Source organism: Gopherus flavomarginatus, chromosome 18, assembly GCF_025201925.1.
Source record: "Gopherus flavomarginatus isolate rGopFla2 chromosome 18, rGopFla2.mat.asm, whole genome shotgun sequence".
In the NCBI taxonomy this organism is placed as follows: domain Eukaryota; kingdom Metazoa; phylum Chordata; order Testudines; family Testudinidae; genus Gopherus; species Gopherus flavomarginatus.
The window spans coordinates 4,324,592-4,343,087 of NC_066634.1; the positions used below are offsets into that span (position 1 = coordinate 4,324,592).

The window sequence follows — 18,496 nt, forward strand, 5'->3', positions numbered from 1 at the left end:
CTGACATTTTGGTAACACCAATTTTTTTTTTAAGCTCAGCTGTGCCTTTACAAGTGCACTAACTCCTCACTTAAGGTCGTCCCGGTTAATGTTGTTTCGTTGCTGAGCGATTAGAGAACATGCTCGTTTAAAGCTGTGCAGTGCTCCCCTCTAACATCGTTTGGCAGCCGCCTGCTTTGTCCACTGCTTGCAGGAAGAGCAGCCCGTTGGAGTGAGCTGGTGGGGGCTTGGAAGCAGGGTGGGCCGACAGCCACCCCAGCAGGGTACCAATTGCCAGCTGTTCAGCTGTCTCTCCCCCCACTGCCATGTGCTGCCCCTGGCCTCTGCCTTGGAGCTGCTCCCTGAGACTCCTGCTTGCTGCACAGGGGGACAAGGGGGAGATAATGTCAGGGTGTCCCCCTCCCCCCTGCTCCTGCACCCCACTTACTCCTTCTCTATAAAGAGCAGGGAGGGGACACACGGAGAAGACAGAGAGAGCTTGGGGAAGCAGCTGCTGTCTCAACTTCCCGATCCACTAAAGACAATGCACTTCAGAGTGGGTCAGCTTACTGAAAGGGGCAGTGTGCATCTCTCTCCCCCCCACAAGGTGTGTGTCGGTCTCTGTCTGCCTTGCTGCCTCCCCTCCCTGGTGTTCGCGCTGCCTTGTGTGAGAGGCGACATTCACAACAGTGCGTTAACCCTGGAGGGCTCAGCCGAGTGCTGCTTCGTCATCTGGCAGCGAGGCTCCCTGGGAAATATCCCTCCCTCTGACTCCACCACCTCAACCAGGCTTCACACTCATCATGGCTGTGAACAGGCTTCAGTTGTTTGTTTAAAACGTGGACTGTGTGTCTATCTGTATAATAGATCGCTTTTTTGTCTGGTGAAAAACATTTCCCTGGTACCTAACCCCCTCCCCCCCACACCCCATTTATATTAATCCTTATGGAGAAATTGGATTCTCTTCATACTCTTTTGCTTAAAGTCGCATTTTCCAGGAGCAGAACTCCAGTGTTAAGCGAGGAGTTACTGTATCTTTATGATCCCACAGCCTCCATTCGGATATTTTAGTTGGAGGTTAGTTTGTTCATTACGCAGGGTGTCCTTTGACTTTCTCCCCTGTAATCAGTCACTGGCTTTTCCTTCCCTCCCGCCTTCCCCTCTTCATTTAATCACCTCTGTCACTTCTTTCTCTGTCATCCTCCTCGTGTCCTGGGCGTCCTGCCCCCAGGGACCAGTGAGGAGACGTTCCTGTTCCCCCCTCTTCCTTCCCCCGTTTCCTCCTCTGGGCCCCCTCCTAAGACCCATCTCGCAGGGCTCCCTCAGAAGGGCTCTATCTCTTGCTCAGCTGCAGAGCTCTGCCGGGTAACAACTGGGACGGTTCCCTTAATCCCCGACAACCCCTCTCCTGCTCCCGCGCCCGAGGGCATGTTGCCTTCTGCTGGAAAGGAGCCAGCCTCAGCCCCTCTCATACATGGAAGGACCCTGCTTCCCTCTGTTAGAGTCGCAGGAATCCACACCCACCCCAGTGGTTTCTGAGATCCCCTGTCCCCTCTCTGGGCTCTCCTCTGGGACACATTGTTCTGCTCCCTAGCGCCGGGTCCGTCTCTGGTTCAGCTGCAACCTGCTGGCAGCTAACAACCTGGGCAGGTCTCTCCCTGGCCGGCATCACACCCCCATCCCTTCCCGGTGTGGTGCTGCCTCCAGCTGCAGGGCAGGAGCTGGTCTCAACCACCCTCCCACCTGGAAGCATCTAGCTTCCCCCGGGTGCAGAAGAATCAAGGAGCCTCTCTCCCATTCCCTCTGCAGTTCCTGAGCCCTGACCCTTTCCCTCGGGGGTCCCAGCATAAACCCCCCTTCTGCTGCAGCAAATACTTTAATCTGGGCTACAAGGAAAAAAATCATTACCCAGGAGCAGGTCAGCTAGGAGGTGTTCCATGACCCCCACTGTCAAAACACTTTCCAACCTTCCCACACCACCTGGATCCTAGGTAGTGGTACGAGGAATCTACCCTTCTCCCCATCCATCCATCCATCCATCCATTTCCCCATCTACCCTTCCCCTCAGCCGTCCCGCCATCCATTCATCCATCGGCCCATCTACCCATCTCTCCAGCCGTCCATCCATCCATCCATCCATTCCCCCATCTACCCTTCTTTCCATCTATCCATCCATCCGCCCATCTACCCATCTTTCCAGCAATCCATCCATTCCCCCATCTACCCTTTTCTCCATCCATCCATCCATCCATCCCCCCATCTACCCTTCTCCCCATCCATCCATCCATTCATTCCCCCATCTACCCTTCCCCTCAGCCATCCCGCCATCCATCCATCCATCCGCCCGCCCATCTACCCGTCTCTCCAGCCGTCCATCCATCCATCCATTCCCCCATCTACCCTTCTCCCCAGCTGTCCATCCATCCATCCATCCACCCATCTACCTGTCTCTCCAGCCGTCCATCCATCCATCCCCCCATCTACCTTCTCCCCAGCCGTCCATCCATCCGCCTAGCTACCCTTCCCCTCAGCCGTCCCTCCGTCCATCCATCCATCCTCCCATCTATCCTTCTCCCCATCCATCCATCCATCCGCCCATCTACCCTTCTCCTCAGCCGTCCATCCATCCATCTGCCCATCTACCCTTCTCCCCAGCCGTCCATCCTTCCATCCATCCCCCATCTACCCTTCTCCCCAGCTGTCCATCCATCCGCCCATCTACCCTTCCCCTCAACTGTCTCTCCATCCATCCATCCATCCCCCCATCTACCCTTCTCTGCATTCATCCATCCATCCATCCCCCATCTACCCTTCTCCCCAGCTGTCTATCCATCCATCCATACGCCCATCTACCCTTCTCCCTGTCCATCTATCCATCCCCCATCTACCCTTCTCCTCAGCTGTCTATCCTTCCATCCATCCCCTATCTACCCTTCTCCCCAGCCGTCCATCCTTCCATCCTTCCATCCCATCTACCCTTCTCCCCATCTATCCATCCATCCATTACCCTTCTCCCCATCCATCTATCCATTCCCCCATCTACCCTTCTCCCCGGTCGTCCCTCCATCCATCCATCCCCCCATCAACCCTTCTCCCCATCCATCCATCCATCCCATCTACCCTTCTCCCCAGCCATCCCTCCCTCCCTCCATCTACCCTTCTCCCCAGTCATCCCTCCATCCCCCAACTACTCTTCTCCCCAGTCGTCCCTCCATCCATCTATCCCCCATCTACCCTTCTCCCCAGCCGTCCATCCATCCATCCCCCATCTACCCTTCTCCCCAGCCATCCATCCATTTCCCGTCTACCCTTCTCCCCATCCAGCCATCCATTCACCCATCTACCCTTCTCCCCAGCCGTCCATCCATCCATCCCCCATCTACCCTTCTCCCCAGCCATCCATCCATTTCCCATCTAGCCTTCTCCCCATCCAGCCATCCATCCCCCATCTACCCTTCTCCCCAGTCATCCCTCCGTCCATCCATCCCCCCATCTACCCTTCTCCCCATCCATCCATCCCCCATCTACCCTTCTCCCCAGCCATCCCTCCATCCCCCATCTACCCTTCTCCCCAGCCATCCCTCCATCCACCCATCCACTCTTCTCCCCAGCCGTCCCTCCGTCCATCCATCCCCCATCTACTCTTCTCCCCATCCATCCATCCCCCATCTTTCCTTCCATCCATTCCTCCATCTACTCTTCTCCCCAGGGATCCATCCACCCATCTCCCCCTCTCCCCATCAATCCACCCCCATCTACCCTGCTCCACATCCATCCATCTATCCATCCATCTACCCCTATGTACCCTTTTACCCATTCCTCCAGCAGTGACAGGTGGGCTGCTGGTGGAGACTGAGGGGCACTGGCAGGGCTGGGGGGAGCCCAGGGCTGGGCTAGCAGGGGGCTGCAGGTTGGGAGTGAGGGGGCACTGGCAGGGCTGGGGGGAGCCCATGGCTAGGCTAGCAGGGGGGTGCATGTTAGAAGTGAGGGAAGTGACTCTGCTCCTCTCCCCAGACCTAGTGCTGGAGCAGGGGTCCCCTGGCCCCTCGGCTGGGCTGTGGGGAATGGGGGTCATTGGCCCTAGGAGACCCTCTCTCGTCTCCTCACACCGTCCCCACCATTCCTCTCTCCCCCACACTCCACTCACCACCCTCTACCCCGCTCCTCCTCTCCCCAGGCTGGGACCTGCTTCTCTCATCACTGCTGGGAGCCATGACTGCCCCAGACACCTGGGTCCCCTTCCGGCTGCCCCTCCAGCTCAGCCTCTACCTGCTCGCCATCATGACCTTCTCCTTCCTCATCCACCTATGCAGCTGGTTCCCCACCGCAAGGAAGAGGCTCCCCTCCCCAAATGCCATGGACAGGTCCCCATCCCCCTCCACAACCCCCACCATGGAGCGGGGCATGTGGACCGTGAACTCTGCCGGGCGCTTGGGGAACCAGATGGGGGAATACGCCACCCTCTACGCCCTGGCCAAGATGAACGGGCACCAGGCCTACATCCTCCCGGAGATGCACCAGCAGCTGGCGCCGCTCTTCCGCATCACCCTGCCCGTGCTCTCCAGTGACGTGGTCCAGAACATCCCGTGGAAGGACTACAGGCTTCACGACTGGATGTCAGAGGAGTACAGGCACATCGAGGGGCAATACGTTCGGCTGACGGGCTACCCCTGCTCCTGGACCTTCTACCATCACCTCCAGCAGGAGATCCTCCAGGAATTCTCTTTCCATGACCACGTCAAGGAGGAGGCCAACCGGTACCTGGCCGGGCTGCGTGGGCAGCGCCGGAATGTGACCTACGTGGGCGTGCATGTCCGGAGGGGGGACTACGTCCAGGAGATGCCCAAGTTCTGGAAGGGGGTGGTGGCAGACAAGGCTTACCTGGAGAAGGCCATGGGCTATTTCCGGGCCAAGTACCAGGAGCCGGTCTTCGTGGTGACCAGCAACGGGATGGAGTGGTGCCGGGAGAAGATCGACGCCTCGCGGGGGGACGTGTATTTCTCAGGGGACGGGAAGGAGTCGTCGCCAGGGAGGGACTTTGCTCTCTTGGCCCATTGCAACCACACGATCATGACCATCGGGACCTTCGGCATTTGGGTCGGCTACCTGGTCGGTGGGGAGACCATCTACTTGGCCAACTACATGCTCCCCGATTCCCCCTTCCTCAAGATCTTCAAGCCTGAGGCTGCCTTCCTGCCTGAGTGGATCGGGATCGATGCCGATCTCTCCCCCCTGCGGCGTGGGACATCTGGCTAAAGGAGCTCAGCTGGTGGCCACATGCTGCCAATGGGATCTACCCACCAGGACTCGACCGGTCGGCCGAGGAGGGGGCACATGGGACCCCTGGCTGATGTCGGCTGCCCTGGGGAGATCGGGGGAGATTGGAGCTGGGCTGGTGGGGTTCAGAGCCCACACAGAGGAGCCAATGACCTACACCGGACAACTTCTCACAGGAGCATTCAGAGAAATGGGCCCATCTCCATCTGCAAGGTTGAATGGTTAGAGTGGGGAGACTGGGCACCAGGACTCCTGGGTTCTCCCCCTGGCTCTGGTAGGAGTGTGGGGTGTAGTGGGTGGGGCCTGGAAGCCAGGATGCCTGGGTTCTATCCCCAGCAGGGAGGCAAAACCAACTTGATTAGCTAGGTCAGGTAACGCTTGATAAGCGTTGGCCTTTGTTTACATTAAAGAACTTTTGTTTTCTATTGTCATCTGTTCCTTCCATCGCTGCTGTGTGCGGAGCCTCTCCTCTGCCTGAAACACGCCTCCCTGCGTGTGACTGCAAGCGGGGGGGGGCGGGGTGAGAAACTGGGGCACATGGCTCCTTTGGGGGCAGAGGAGCTGGGATTTCTGGGAGTAGCCACTGGCAGGGGCTGGCTAGCAGGCAGGGAAGCATCAAAGGAGTTCGGGTACCAGGATGCAACTACTGTTAACCTGCCAGGCAAAATGAGTGTTCCCAGGTTCTCTCCCAGGCTCTGGGAGGGGAGTGGGGTCTAGTGGTTATAGCAGGGGGCTAGGAGCCAGGACGCCTGGGTTCTCTCCCTGGCTCTGGGAAGGGAGTGGGGTCTAGTGGTTGGAGCGGGGGGGGGCTGGGAGCCAGGACTCCTGGGTTCTCTCCCTGGCTCTGGGAGGGGTGTGGGGTCTGTGGGTTAGAGTAAGGAGCAGGGAAAGACGCCTCCTAGAGGGGAAAGGTTCTGGGTCCCACCCCCGACCCGCAGGGCCCCTGGGCAGCTCCTCCACTCTGGACAGGAGCCCACGGATGGACGGCCCCTGACACTCAGAGATGCTTTATTGACGGCGGGGGGTGCGGGGGGAGGATTGAAAGCCGAGGGGTGACACTGCGGGGTGCTGTGGCCAGGGGAGTCCTTGGGGGAAAGGAATGGGCAGTGGTAGAATCAGGGGTGGGGCTCTGGGAGGGGCAGTTCTCTGGGGTCCATCCTCTTGTTTCCCCCCCACACATCGGCAATTCTCTGCTCCTGCCAGAGAGAAACAGAAAGACAAAGAGAAAACTGAAACCACCGAGAAACAATGTCCCAGCCCCATCCTCCATCTGAGCTAGGGGAGCCCGGCCCCACATCTCCCAGCAGGGGGCGCTCTGGGGTATGGGGCAGGAATGCTGGTTCGGGGGGGGTCCTGGTGACCCCAGCCCCACGTCACCCAGCAGGGGACTCTGTGGGGTGTGGGGCAGAAGTGCCAGCTGTGGGGAGGCGGGTCCCCATGACCCCAGCCCCACGTCTCCCAGCAGGGGGCTCAGTGGGGTGTGGGGCATAAGTGCCAGCTGTGGGGAGGCGGGTCCCTGCGACCCCAGCTCCACGTCTCCCAGTGGGGGGCTCTGTGGGGTATGGGGCAGGAGCGCTGGCTGTGGGGGGGAGCCCCCGGTGACCCCAGTCCCATCTTTCCAAGCAGGGGGTGCTGTGGGGCTCAGGGGAGGGTGGGGGGATCACCTGCTCAGGTCTGCCCAGCCCCCGAGGTCTCGAATTTCTTCTTCCTCCCCTCCATGCCACTCAGGGCATCGATGTTCTTGCGCCAGTCGCCCACTTCCCGGTTCTCCTGCGGGGGGGGGGGCAGACGGGGGTCAGTCCTGATACTCCAGAGTGGGGGGGCTTCCCCTGCTCCCTCCCAGCTTCCCCTGCCCCCCCCAGCCTCTCCCTCCCGGCTCCCCCTGCCCCCCACAGCCTCTAACTCCCGGCTTCCCCTGCCGCCTCCCAGCCTCTCCCTCTCGGCTCCCCCTGCCTCTCTCCAGCCTCTCCCTCCCATCTCCCCCTGCCCCCCCCAGCCTCTCCCTCCCATCTCCCCCTGCCCCCCTAGCCTCTCCCTTCCAGCTCCCCTTCCTCGCCCCCTAAACCTCTCCCTCCCGGCTCCCCCTGCCGCCCCCCGCCTCTCCCTTCCAGTTCCTCCTGCCCCCACCAGCCTCTCCCTCCCGGCTCCCCCTGCCCCCCACAGCCTCTAACTCCCGGCTTCCCCTGCCGCCCCCCAGCCTCTCCCTCTCGGCTCCCCCTGCCACCCCCAGCCTCTCCCTCCCGGCCCCCGCAACCTCTCCCTCCCAGCTCCCCTTGCCCCCACCCAGCCTCTCCCTTCCAGTTCCTCCTGCCCCCACCAGCCTCTCCCTCCAGGCCCCCTCAACCTCTCCCTCCCGGCTCCCCCTGCCGCCCCCCCCCAGCCTCTCCCTTCCAGTTCCTCCTGCCCCCACCAGCCTCTCCCTCCAGGCCCCCTCAACCTCTCCCTCCTGGCTCCCCTTGCCCCCCCCCCAGCCTCTCCCTTCCAGTTCCTCCTGCCCCCATCAGCCTCTCCCTCCAGGCCCCCTCAACCTCTCCCTCCTGGCTCCCCCTGCCCCCCCAGCCTCCCCCTCCCGGCTGCCCCACTCACCTTCTCCGCATCGTCCTTCTTGACCTGCTTGAGGTTGGCACGCAGGTCCATGGAGACCTTGTGCTTGGAGCCCAGCAGCGCCTGCATCATGGCGTCGGCCGAGAGCCGGACCCGCCGCAGCGCCGGGCGCTTGAACTTGCCCCGCAGGTCGAAGATCTTCTGGTTCAGATCCTCGATCTGGGGGTCAGAGCGGTGGGGGAGGGGGGGTCAGCTGGGGGTGCGCTAACCTGGCAGGCAGATGCCCCCAGATGGCACTAGGGGGCGCAGTGCTGCGGGAAGTGGGCAGCGGGAGGCGGAGCTTAAGGGGGCGGAGCTAAACCCCAGCCCTGCAGCACCATCTAGTGACCTGTTTTGTTATTGCAGCTGGAGGGTCGCTCAGTCTCCGTGGCCCGTTCGCAGGGTGGGGTGGGTGGGTACGTGGGGGGCTCTGGCTGGATTCTGGGGTGTCTGGGCTCGCCTGGGGCTGGAGGGGGAGCCGGGGGGTGGCCCGTCCCAGCTGTACCTCATTGATGTTCTTGCTGACCCGAACCTGCATGTCGTAGCGCTCCTCGTCCACACGGTCCACGCGGGCGTGCAGCTCCCGGCACAGCTCCTGGGGGCGGGGGGAGAAAGAAGAGAAAAGGGTTCCCCTCTCTGCCCCCCGGACCCGTGCCCCTCCCCCCCAGGGCTCACCCACGCCCCCTCACCGCTTTCCCACCCAGCCCCCCAGCCCTCCTCCCCCCTGCCTGGGGGTCCGAGGGGGGGTTACCTGCAGCTCGGCCAGGGGCAGGCTGGCCAGGGCGAGTGGGGTGCAGTGCTCAGCCAGGTACCGCTGCTTCTCCCGGCCCCGCTCCTCCTCCTCCTGCTCCAGCTCCTGCTTCGCGATCTGCAGCATCAGCGTCTGGGGGGCATGAGGGGGGCTGGGTGACACCCCTCAGTCTGACCCACAGGCCCAGCTACTCCGGCGTCCAGCCCCCTCCCCAGACCCACTCACAGGCCCATCGATACCAGTATCCCACCCCCTCCCCAGACCTGTCCCACGGACCCATCTACCCCGGCCTCCCATCCCCCACCCTCAGACCCACCCATGGGCCCATCTACCCTGGCCTCCAGCCCCCTCCCCAGTCCTGTCACACAGGTCCATCTACCCCGGCCTCCCGTCCCCCCTCAGACCCACCCATGAGCACATCTACACCTGCGTCCAGCCCCCTCCCCAGACCCACTCACAGGCCCATCGATACCAGTATCCCACCCCCTCCCCAGACCCACCCATGGGCCCATCTACCCCAGCCTCCAGCCCCCTCCCCAGACCTGTCCCACGGACCCATCTACCCCGGCCTCCAGCCCCCTCCCCAGACCTGTCTCACGGGTCCATCTACTCAGGTCCCTTGCCTCCTCCCCAGACCCACGCACGGGCCCAGCTACCCCGGCGTCCAGCCCCTTCCCCAAACCAACCCACAGGCCCATTGATACCAGTATCCCTCCCCCTCCCCAGACCCACCCACGGGCCCATCTACCCCAGCCTCCAGCCCCCTCCCCAGTCCTGTCCCATGGGTCCATCTACTCTGGCCTCCCGTCCCCCCCCCCCCACAGACCCACCCATGAGCCCAAGTACCCCTGCCTCCCACCCCCTCCCCAGACCTGTCCCACCGATCCATCTACCCCGGCCTCCTGCCCCCTCCCCAGACCCAGCCACAGGCCCATCTACCCTTGCCTCCCGCTCCCTCCTCAGACCCAGCCATGAGCCCATCTACCCCGGTCACCTGCCCCCTCCCCAGACCCAGCCACAGGCCCATCTACCCTGGGCTCCCACCCCCTCCCCAGACCCAGCCACAGGCCCATCGACCCTGGCCTCCCGCCCCCTCACACAGGCGGGAAGCCTGAGACGTTACCTTGAGCTGTAATTTCCGAGATGCCGTAATCTTGGATTTTTTCTGCATTAGAACAAGTGAGAGGGGTTTTATTTGGTGTATTATGAGAGCTACTCAGGACAGCCCCCCCGCCCCGACCGAGATCAGGGCCCTGTCGCGCCGGGAGCTGCACAGACACCCCCACACACACCGACCGAGATCAGGGCCCTGTTGCGCCGGGAGCTGCACAGACACCCCCACACACACACCGACCGAGATCAGGGCCCTGTCACGCCGGGAGCTGCACAGACACCCCCCCACACACACCGACCGAGATCAGGGAGCTGCAAACCTCCCCCTCCCCGACCGAGGGGGCTTCTGGGGCAGAGCCAGGAACCAGCCCCAGCACTTCGGGGACCCAGCCCAGAGCCTTTCGCGGGGAGCACGTCACCCCAGGCCCAGCGCCCACCTTCATGTGCGGCTCCGTCGCGTAGGCCCGGTAGTTGGCGGAAGATTTGCGTCGGAGGGGTGGGACGTTGGCTGGCGGTCGGGCCGGAGGAGCCGGCTTGGGGGGCTCCGGTTCTTGGGGCCCCTCCTCAGCTGCCTCTTCCTCCTCCTCTACCACTTCCTCCTCTTCCTCCTCCTCCTCCTCGTACTGGGGGTGTGTGATGAATTCAGGGCTTCACCCCACTTTGCACCGAGGTGCCTGGGTGGCCTCAGCAAGCCAGGGAGGGGGAATAACCCAACCCTCCTCCCCTGCTTACAGACAAAGACCCCGAAAAATTTGGAAAGTGGGTGGAGTTATTGATCCAGGGGGGAGGGGACACAATGGTGATGACACCAGGGGGGGCAACGTCCAGGAGGTTATACATAGCAGGGGGCCAGCTGGTTAGGGGTTGTGAATGGGGCCTGGGGCCTTTCCCCTCTAGGGGTCGCCGGCTCCCACCTGGCCCCAGGGCAGGGACTGGCTGGCTCAGGGGGGCAGGGAATGGGGCCTGGGGCCTTTCCCCTCTAGGGGTCGCCGGCTCCCACCCGGCCCCAGGGCAGGGACTGGCTGGCTCAGGGGGGCAGGGAATGGGGCCTGGGGCCTTTCCCCTCTAGGGGTCGCCGGCTCCCACCTGGCCCCAGGGCAGGGACTGGCTGGCTCAGGGGGGCAGGGAATGGGGCCCGGAGACTTTCCCCTCTAGGGGGCACCGTCTGTGACCCAGGCCCAGGTAGGGGCAGCCAGTGACAGTGGCTTTGATTTCACAGAACAGCCCCCCCCACACCCCATGGTGCTGCCCCAGAGATTCCCCGGGTGTAGCAGGGGAAAGCCCCCCCCCCCCGGCTCCTCCTTACGGTGACGTCTTCCCTGCAGAGAAAGAGAGATGGACGGCGATTAGGCTCAGGAAGCCCCCGTCTACGCCCCCCCCAACCGGCGCCTCCTGCTGGCAGGACCCAAAGCCCCTTGCAAAGCGATCGACGCTTCTCCACCCCCACAAGCCGGGGGATTTGCCCCCTTTGGTATACGGGAAACAGAGGCATAGAGCGGGGGCAGGGATGTACCACCTCAAAAAGCACATGGTCCTGGCTCCCAGCCCTCCCCCCCCGCTCTAACCAGTAGACTCCACTCCCCTCCCAGAGCCAGGGAGAGAACCCAGGAGTCCTGGCTCCCAGCTCCCAACCTCCCGCCCCACCCGGGCTCTACCCATTAGACAACACTCCCTTCCCAGAGCTGAACAAGTCAAAAGCAAGTTACTCACTGGTCTGCCATCAGGAGCAGGTGAGTTTCACTACAAACAGCTGGAAAGAGAAAATGGAAAAATAGTATTTGCTTTGCCCAGGCTCTAGATCCAGGCTCGGGGGGGGGGGGGGGGGAATGGGGTGTGGGGCCTGTCCCCTCTAGGGGGCGCCGGCTCCCACCCGGACCCAGGGCAGGGATTGGCTGGCTCTGGGGGTGGGGGCCTCGGAAGGACCCTGCCCTGAGGCCGTTATCTCCCCCAGCCCCGACTCCTTTCCCCTATTTGGGGTGGGAGCTGCTCGGGCCGATAAGCCCCTAAGTGGTTATTGCTAAATATAAATCCCTTATCAGGGGGAGGGGGTCCCAGCCCGAAGACCTCGGCAGCTCGGAGGGTGGGGGAATAGGCCGGAATGGGAGCCCCACCTCTGAGTCTGGGGGCTGGGGGGGGGGGAGCTCTGGAAGATCCAGTCGGCCCCTGGAGATGCTGCGATGGGGGAAGATTGGGGGGGCAGCTGTGGGCTGGGGGGCTGGGGTCCCCCACGCTCATCTGGGTTGAAAACATTCCCCTGCAGCCGGTCTCCCCTTCGCCAGAGTTGGGGGGATGGTGCCCTCCTGTCCATCTCCCCCAGGAGATGGGGGGGGCAGAGGATCCCCTCCCGTCCATCCCCCGTAAGGATCAGTGGGGCACAGATGGGTCCCCTCCTGTCCATCCCTCCAGGGGTCTGTGGGTCCCCTCCCATCCACCCCCCCAGGGGTCAGTGGGGGGCAGGAGGGGTCCCTTCCCGTCCATCCTCCCAGGGGTCAGTGGGGGGTAGGGGGGTTCCCTCCCGTCCACTCCCCCCAGGGGCCAGTGGGGGGTAGGGGGGTTCCCTACCATCCATCTCCTCCCAGGGGTCAGTGAGGGGTGGGGGGGGTCCCCTCCTGTCCATCTGCTGTAAAGATTAGTGGGGCGCAGATGGGTCCCCTCCCATCCATCCCTCCAGGGGTCAGCAGGGGTCAGTGGGTCCCCTCCCATCCATCCCTCCAGGGGTCAGCAGGGGTCAGTGGGTCCCCTCCCATCCATCCCCTCCCAGGGGTTAGTGGGGGGCAGAGGGTCCCCTCCCGTTCATCCCCCCCAGGGGTCAGTGGGGGGCAGGGGGGTCCCCTCCCATCCAGCCCCCCAGGGGTCAATGGGGAGCAGGCGGTCCCCTCCCATCCATTCTCCCAAGGGTCAGTGAGGGGCAGGGGGTCCCCTCCTGTCCATCCCCCCCAAGAGTCAGTGGGGGGCAGGGGGTCCCCTCCCGTCCATCCCCCCAAGGGTCAGTGGTGGGCAGGGGTGTCCCCTCCCATCCATCCCCCCAGGGGTCAATGGGGGGCAGGGGTGTCCCCTCCCATCCATCCCCGCAGGGGTCAATGGGGGGCAGGCGGTCCCCTCCCGTCCATCCCCCCAGGGGTCAGTGGGGGGCAGAGGGTCCCCTCCCGTTCATCCCCCCAGGGGTCAGTGGGGGGCAGGGGGGTCCCCTCCCATCCAGCCCCCCAGGGGTCAATGGGGAGCAGGCGGTCCCCTCCCACCCATCCCCCCAAGGGTCAGTGGGGGGCAGGGGGGTCCCCTCCCGTCCATCCCCCCCAGGGGTCAGTGGGGGGCAGGGGGTCCCCTCCCACCCATCCCCCCAAGGGTCAGTGGGGGGCAGGGGGTCCCCTCCCGTCCATCCCCCCAGGGGTCAGTGGGGGGCAGGGGGGTCCCCTCCCGTCCATTCCCCCAAGGGTCAGTGGGGGCAGGGGGTCCCCTCCTGTCCATCCCCCCAGGGGCAGGGGTCCCCCCCAGGACAGGGGCTCCCCGGCCGGGTTACCCGAGTGTCCGGACTCCGGAGGCGGCGCGGGGCTGGGCCGGGGCCGGGCCGGGGCCGGCGGGTTAAGAAGGGGCCGGAGCCGCCGCCCCGTGCGGGGACCGAGGGGCGGGGCCGGCGGGCGCTGGGGGGCAGGGCCGGGCTGTCCCTGTGTGTGTGTGTGACTGTGTGTGTGTCTCTGCTGCCCTTGCTGTGTGTGTGTCACTGTGGGTGTGTGTCACTGTCTGCGTCCCTGTACGCCCAGGGGTGTGTGTGTGTGTCCGTGTGTGTCTCCCTGTGCATCCAGGTCTCTGTGTGTGTGTGTGTCCCTGTGTGTGTGTGTGACTGTGTGTGTCCAGGTCTCTGTGTGTCTCTGCTGCCCCGGTGTGTGTGTGTCACTGTGGGTGTGTGTCACTGTCTGCGTCCCTGTATGCCCAGGGGTGTGTGTGTGTCCCTGCCCCTCCTGCTCTGTGTGTGTGTGTGTGTGTGTGTGTGTGTGTGTGTGTGTGTGTGTGTCTCCCTGTGCATCCAGGTCTCTGTGTGTGTGTGACTGTGTGTGTGTCCCTGTGCATCCAGGTCTCTGTGTGTGACTGTGGGTGTGTCTCTGCTGCCCCTGGTGTGTGTGTGTCACTGTGGGTGTGTGTCACTGTGTCCCTGTACGCCCAGGTGTGTGTGTGTATCCCTGCCCCTCCTGCTGTGTGTGTGTCACTGTGTGTGTCCCTGTGCATCCAGGTCTGTGTGTGTGTGTGATTGTGTGTGTGTCTCTGCTGCCCCTGGTGTGTGTGTGTCACTGTGGGTGTGTGTCACTGTCTGTGTCCCTGTACGCCCAGGTGTGTGTGTGTATCCCTGCCCCTCCTGCTGTGTGTGTGTCAGTGTGTGTGTCCCTGTGTGCCCAGGTCTCTGTGTGCGTGTCACTGTGTGTGTCCCTGTGCATCCAGGTCTGTGTGTGTGTGTGTGTGTGTGTGTCCCTGCATCTCCTGCTCTGTGTGTGTGTGTCCGTGTTTGTGTGTGTGTGCATGTCCCTGTGTCCCGTTGTGTGTGTGTGACTGTGTCCCTGCACCTCCTGCTCTGTGTGTGTCACTATGTGTGTCCCTGCACCTCCTGCTCTTTGTGTGTGTGCCCCTCTGTGTGTGTCCCTGGGTCCCCTGCTGTGTCTGTGTCTCCCTGTGTGTGTGTGTCACTATGTGTCCCTGTGCCCCCTGCTCTCTGTGTGTGTGTCCCTGTGCTTGAACTGAAGGGATAAGGTTGGCGAGTTTTGTCACACTTAACCCCCCGCCTCTAGTTCTAGCATAGATGAAGCCAAGGCACGTATCGGGTGGGAGACGAAGCCATGGCGCGTATCGGGTGGGAGACGAAGCCATGGCGCGTATCGGGTGGGAGATGAAGCCATGGCGCGTATCGGGTGGGAGACGAAGCCATGGCGCGTAGCCGGTGGGAGACGAAGCCATGGCGCGTATCGGGTGGGAGACGAAGCCATGGCGCGTAGCCGGTGGGAGACGAAGCCATGGCGCGTAGCCGGTGGGAGACGAAGCCATTGTTTCACGGTGTTTCTAATGTTATCATCTGTTGAAGATAACAAGGTGTTTCTAGTCTCTGTATGGTCAGCCAGGTAGATGATTCTAGGTATTGTATATACATTTAACATCGTTAACTTCTGTGAAGGTTTTAATGGAGCTTTTTTGAGTCTTCCAAGCCACATGCCGAGCTTTTCAGAAAGCAAGGGGTTAGAAAATCCAATCCAATCCATGGATCGACTTTGAGTCCCAGAGATTTTTCAGATTCACCCCAGGCAGAATCGTATTCAAATCATCTTTATTTATCTTCCAGGTGTCGCAATTGTTTATGGTCTATGAATCGGGAGTAGGGCTCAAGAAAAACCCATAGCACTGTTTGGCTTGTACTTTCCGGCCAGTTAGCCTGCAGAAGGTTTCTAAAATCTCGATGTTTATATTGATATCCTCCCAGGTATCACTGAGCATGACCGAATCATCAGCAAAGGCAAGTGATGTTCTCTTATTTATCCCATAGGAAAATCCCATACCAGTCTTCTCAGATGTTGTAAGCAGAGGATCGAACGTCAGGTTAAATAACAGTGGAGACATGAGATCTCCTTGCTTCACGCCAACTTCTATTTCAATAGGCGACGTAGACGTCTCTCCAACTTCTATACAGGTGTGCGGACATTCTTGTATGAATCGCTAACTATATCCACAATATGTTGGTCCAAGTCCCTTCCCCTTAGTACCCACATGATATGATCATGCGATACTGTATCGAATGCCTTCGCAATATCAACAAAGACGACACCTAAGGACTTCTTGCTTGATTGAATATTATATGGAGAATTTTAAGATTCTCTGAGCAGCCAGAAATAAATGCCCTTTGTCGAGCGGTTATTGGGCATACGTTAGTGAGTCGGTTTGTTATTAGTCTCGAAAAAAGCCGAAGTGTGATGGACCCAGGGGGCGGTTTCTTGGTTTTTCCGTGTTTTCCAGTGGGTTGCATGCAGAGGGGGTGGGACTCAGTATCCCCGGGTGTTACTGGTTTAACAAGGTGAGGGGAGAGGGAGTTTGTTGGTACACAGGACCGGAGAGAGAACTTGGGACCCCGGCCAATGGCCTGGAGGATGGAGACCCCAGCGACTGGTGACCTGATGACCCGGAGACCTGGCTCAGGAGACAGAGCTGGTTCTGGCCAGTGGAAGGACAAGAGCATTGCCAGGCTGAGCTCATCAGGTCCTGGAGCTGAGTTCTTATTCATCTCTTTTATATTTTTCCATTAGCTCTTTAGACGAGACTAAAACTTCAAAGGCTGAATTATCGACAGTCAAAGGAAATTTAAATTGGCCCAATCCTTCAAAGTGGAGTTGAGGTTCCCATTTGTTCTTACACGTTTCAAGGATTTCAGGAAGAGGAACTTGGCATCCCAAACGATCGGTGGCATCGAGAAGAGTAGAGGGGAGCTTACGTATGTTGATCTCAAACAGATGCGGATATTTCTTGCACATACCTTTGCAGGCCACTCTTTTCTCCATCCGCTTCTTTGGGTTATTTATGGCCATTGTTTTCAATCTCTTCTCTGATCAGGAAGGTGGAGAGGACATCAATAGCAGGCGACCCAACAAGGGATCTTATGTTGGAATTTCCGGCCATTTACAACTTCGACATCAAATTTTGTCTCATGCTGCTTGACTAGATTTTCATTTACTTTGTGTAGATATATGTCCTTCAGCCCAACAACAATATCAGGACTATGAATCTTTGTTTCCAGACGGCATACTTCTGCTATAGGTTCTGGATCAACCGTTATCAATTTGGCATTCTTAGTAAGGCCTAATGTTCCTTGTTGTTGCTTATTTGTTTAGCATTTTTTGTTTTAATTTGTTCTGCGATCAAAATATTTATGGCCCTTTTGGCCCAAAATGTACTATTGAAATCAACGAGGAGCTGTTCTTCAACCGTCCAGCAACTCTTATATTTCCCCCGTTGCGATCTTTCTTTGGGCTGACTGGCTTCAATATGCTCTTGGTTTCATACCGTCGGATGGGCCATTCTCTTACGTTGCGAGAGGCCACTTTTGGTGTTAAATCGTTTATCACATATCTCGCAAGTCCAGTCACCCACTATTTCCTCAGTTGGTTTCCCTTTGCATTTAGGAATATGGCAGAGAATACTACGTACTTTTGAGTCCATTTTGTTACAAAGGGAACATTGAAACTCAACGGCTCTTCCACTGTGATTTCATTTGAGATGTACACTCAGAGCACTTGGTCTACCGACATGGTCACCACAGAAGGGACATGCAGGGTTATCATTGTGATCCATTTACACACCTCTACCTCGATATAACGTTGTCCTTGGGAGCCAAAAAATAATTTTGTTAGTCTCTGTGGTGCCACAAGTACTCCTGTCCTTTTTGTAGATACAGACTAACAGGGCTGCTACTCTGAAAAAAATCTTACCGCATTATAGGTGAAACCACGTTATATCGAACTTGATTTGATCCACCGGAGCATGCAGCCCCGCCCTCCCGGAGCGCTGCTTTACTGCATTATATCCGAATTTGTGTTATATCGGGTGCCGTTATAACGGGGTAGAGGTGTATTGTTCTCACCGCTTCTTCAGCATCGGGCTCTTCCAGAATAGGTATTTTATGGACTTCATTTGTCCCCTCCCTCGAACCCTCAGAGTCCAATTCCTCGTCACCAAAGATATTTACAAAGTCAGGGCTTGCCAGACAGATGGCTTCAGCACTCTCTATAAATGCACTGTTCATATATTCGAATGTAGGAATTGGACAAATCTTTTGTTTCATTTGTGTAATTGTCTGCCATTCAAAAGCAACTTTCTTAACATTGTCTTGTGAGGTACGTGATAGAAGATGTACCTCATTTATGGTCGTATTTGTCTGTGAGGTATGCTGGACCTCTGATGCCTCACTTTCAGTTTGTGTCGCCACTCGATATGGAGCCGGGGCTCACTGGGTTGAAAGATGCACCTGCCCCAAGGTACAATCTTTCTATTTAGTTGTGTCGAATTAGCCCTTCGACACGGGCTTGTTCGAGCATCATCTACTGCCGCCTTCGTTTTATGGTTTTCCACCGTTGAATTCTACTCTCTGGCCGGTGAACCAGAACAATAGGGTCGGGACAGCGAAGCAGCTGAGCCTCAGTTAGCCAACTCGTCACCCAAGAGCTGTCAAGAGGGACCACGGGGAGGTTGAGGTCTCAAAGCCGCGGCCCTGTAACTAGACTCTTGACGCAGCCGAAGAGAGTCATAGTTACTCCCACATGGCATGGCAGGCTCAGGGGAGGGAAGGGGTGGAGTGGGGGGCAGAGCCGGCAGTTGAGCGCTGAGCACCCCCCGGCACGTTGGAAAGTTGGGGGCCGTAGCTCCAGTCCCGGAGTCGGTGCCTGTACAAGGAGTCGCCTATTAACTTTTGAGGAGCCACATGTAGTTAGTGACCCCTGTGTTAGACCCTTGAGTGAGTCACCCCCTGTCACGGGGTGTGGGGGAGTCAGGGCCCTGCACCCCCCACTTCCTGCAATTCACCGGGACTCTCAGCCGGCCAGTAAAACAGGTTTATTAGACGAGAGGAACACAGGCCAAAACAGAGCTTGTAGGTACAGAGAACAAGATCCCCTCAGTCAGGTCCATCTTAGGGGGCAGGGAGCTTAGACCTCAGCCCTGGGACTCCCCCCATCTCCCCAGCCAGCTTCAAACTGAAACTCCCCAGCCCCTCCTCGGGCCTTTGTCTCTTTCCCGGGCCAGGAGGCCACCTGATCTCTTTGTTCTCCAACG

General features: G+C 59.8%; 2 protein-coding genes across 2 annotated transcripts; one reads left to right on the plus strand and one right to left on the minus strand.

Annotated features, from left to right (window-relative positions):
* The first annotated feature begins 4,176 nt into the window (after window positions 1–4,176).
* On the plus strand, window positions 4,177–5,297 carry LOC127036659 (galactoside alpha-(1,2)-fucosyltransferase 2-like). Its single transcript, XM_050927758.1, has one exon. It carries the CDS (start codon window positions 4,192–4,194, stop codon window positions 5,233–5,235), a length of 1,044 nt encoding a protein of 347 aa, XP_050783715.1. The 5' UTR covers window positions 4,177–4,191; the 3' UTR covers window positions 5,236–5,297.
* A 990-nt stretch (window positions 5,298–6,287) lies between these two features.
* Window positions 6,288–14,702, minus strand: TNNI3 (troponin I3, cardiac type). Its single transcript, XM_050928200.1, has 9 exons — window positions 14,521–14,702; window positions 11,010–11,169; window positions 10,141–10,326; window positions 9,714–9,755; window positions 8,591–8,722; window positions 8,345–8,434; window positions 7,843–8,019; window positions 6,921–7,026; window positions 6,288–6,452 (listed from the first exon to the last, which is right to left on the minus strand). The coding sequence occupies exons 1-8, from the start codon at window positions 14,700–14,702 to the stop codon at window positions 6,925–6,927; spliced, it is 1,071 nt and encodes a 356-aa protein (XP_050784157.1). The 3' UTR covers window positions 6,288–6,452; window positions 6,921–6,924.
* Between the last annotated feature and the right edge of the window lie 3,794 nt (window positions 14,703–18,496).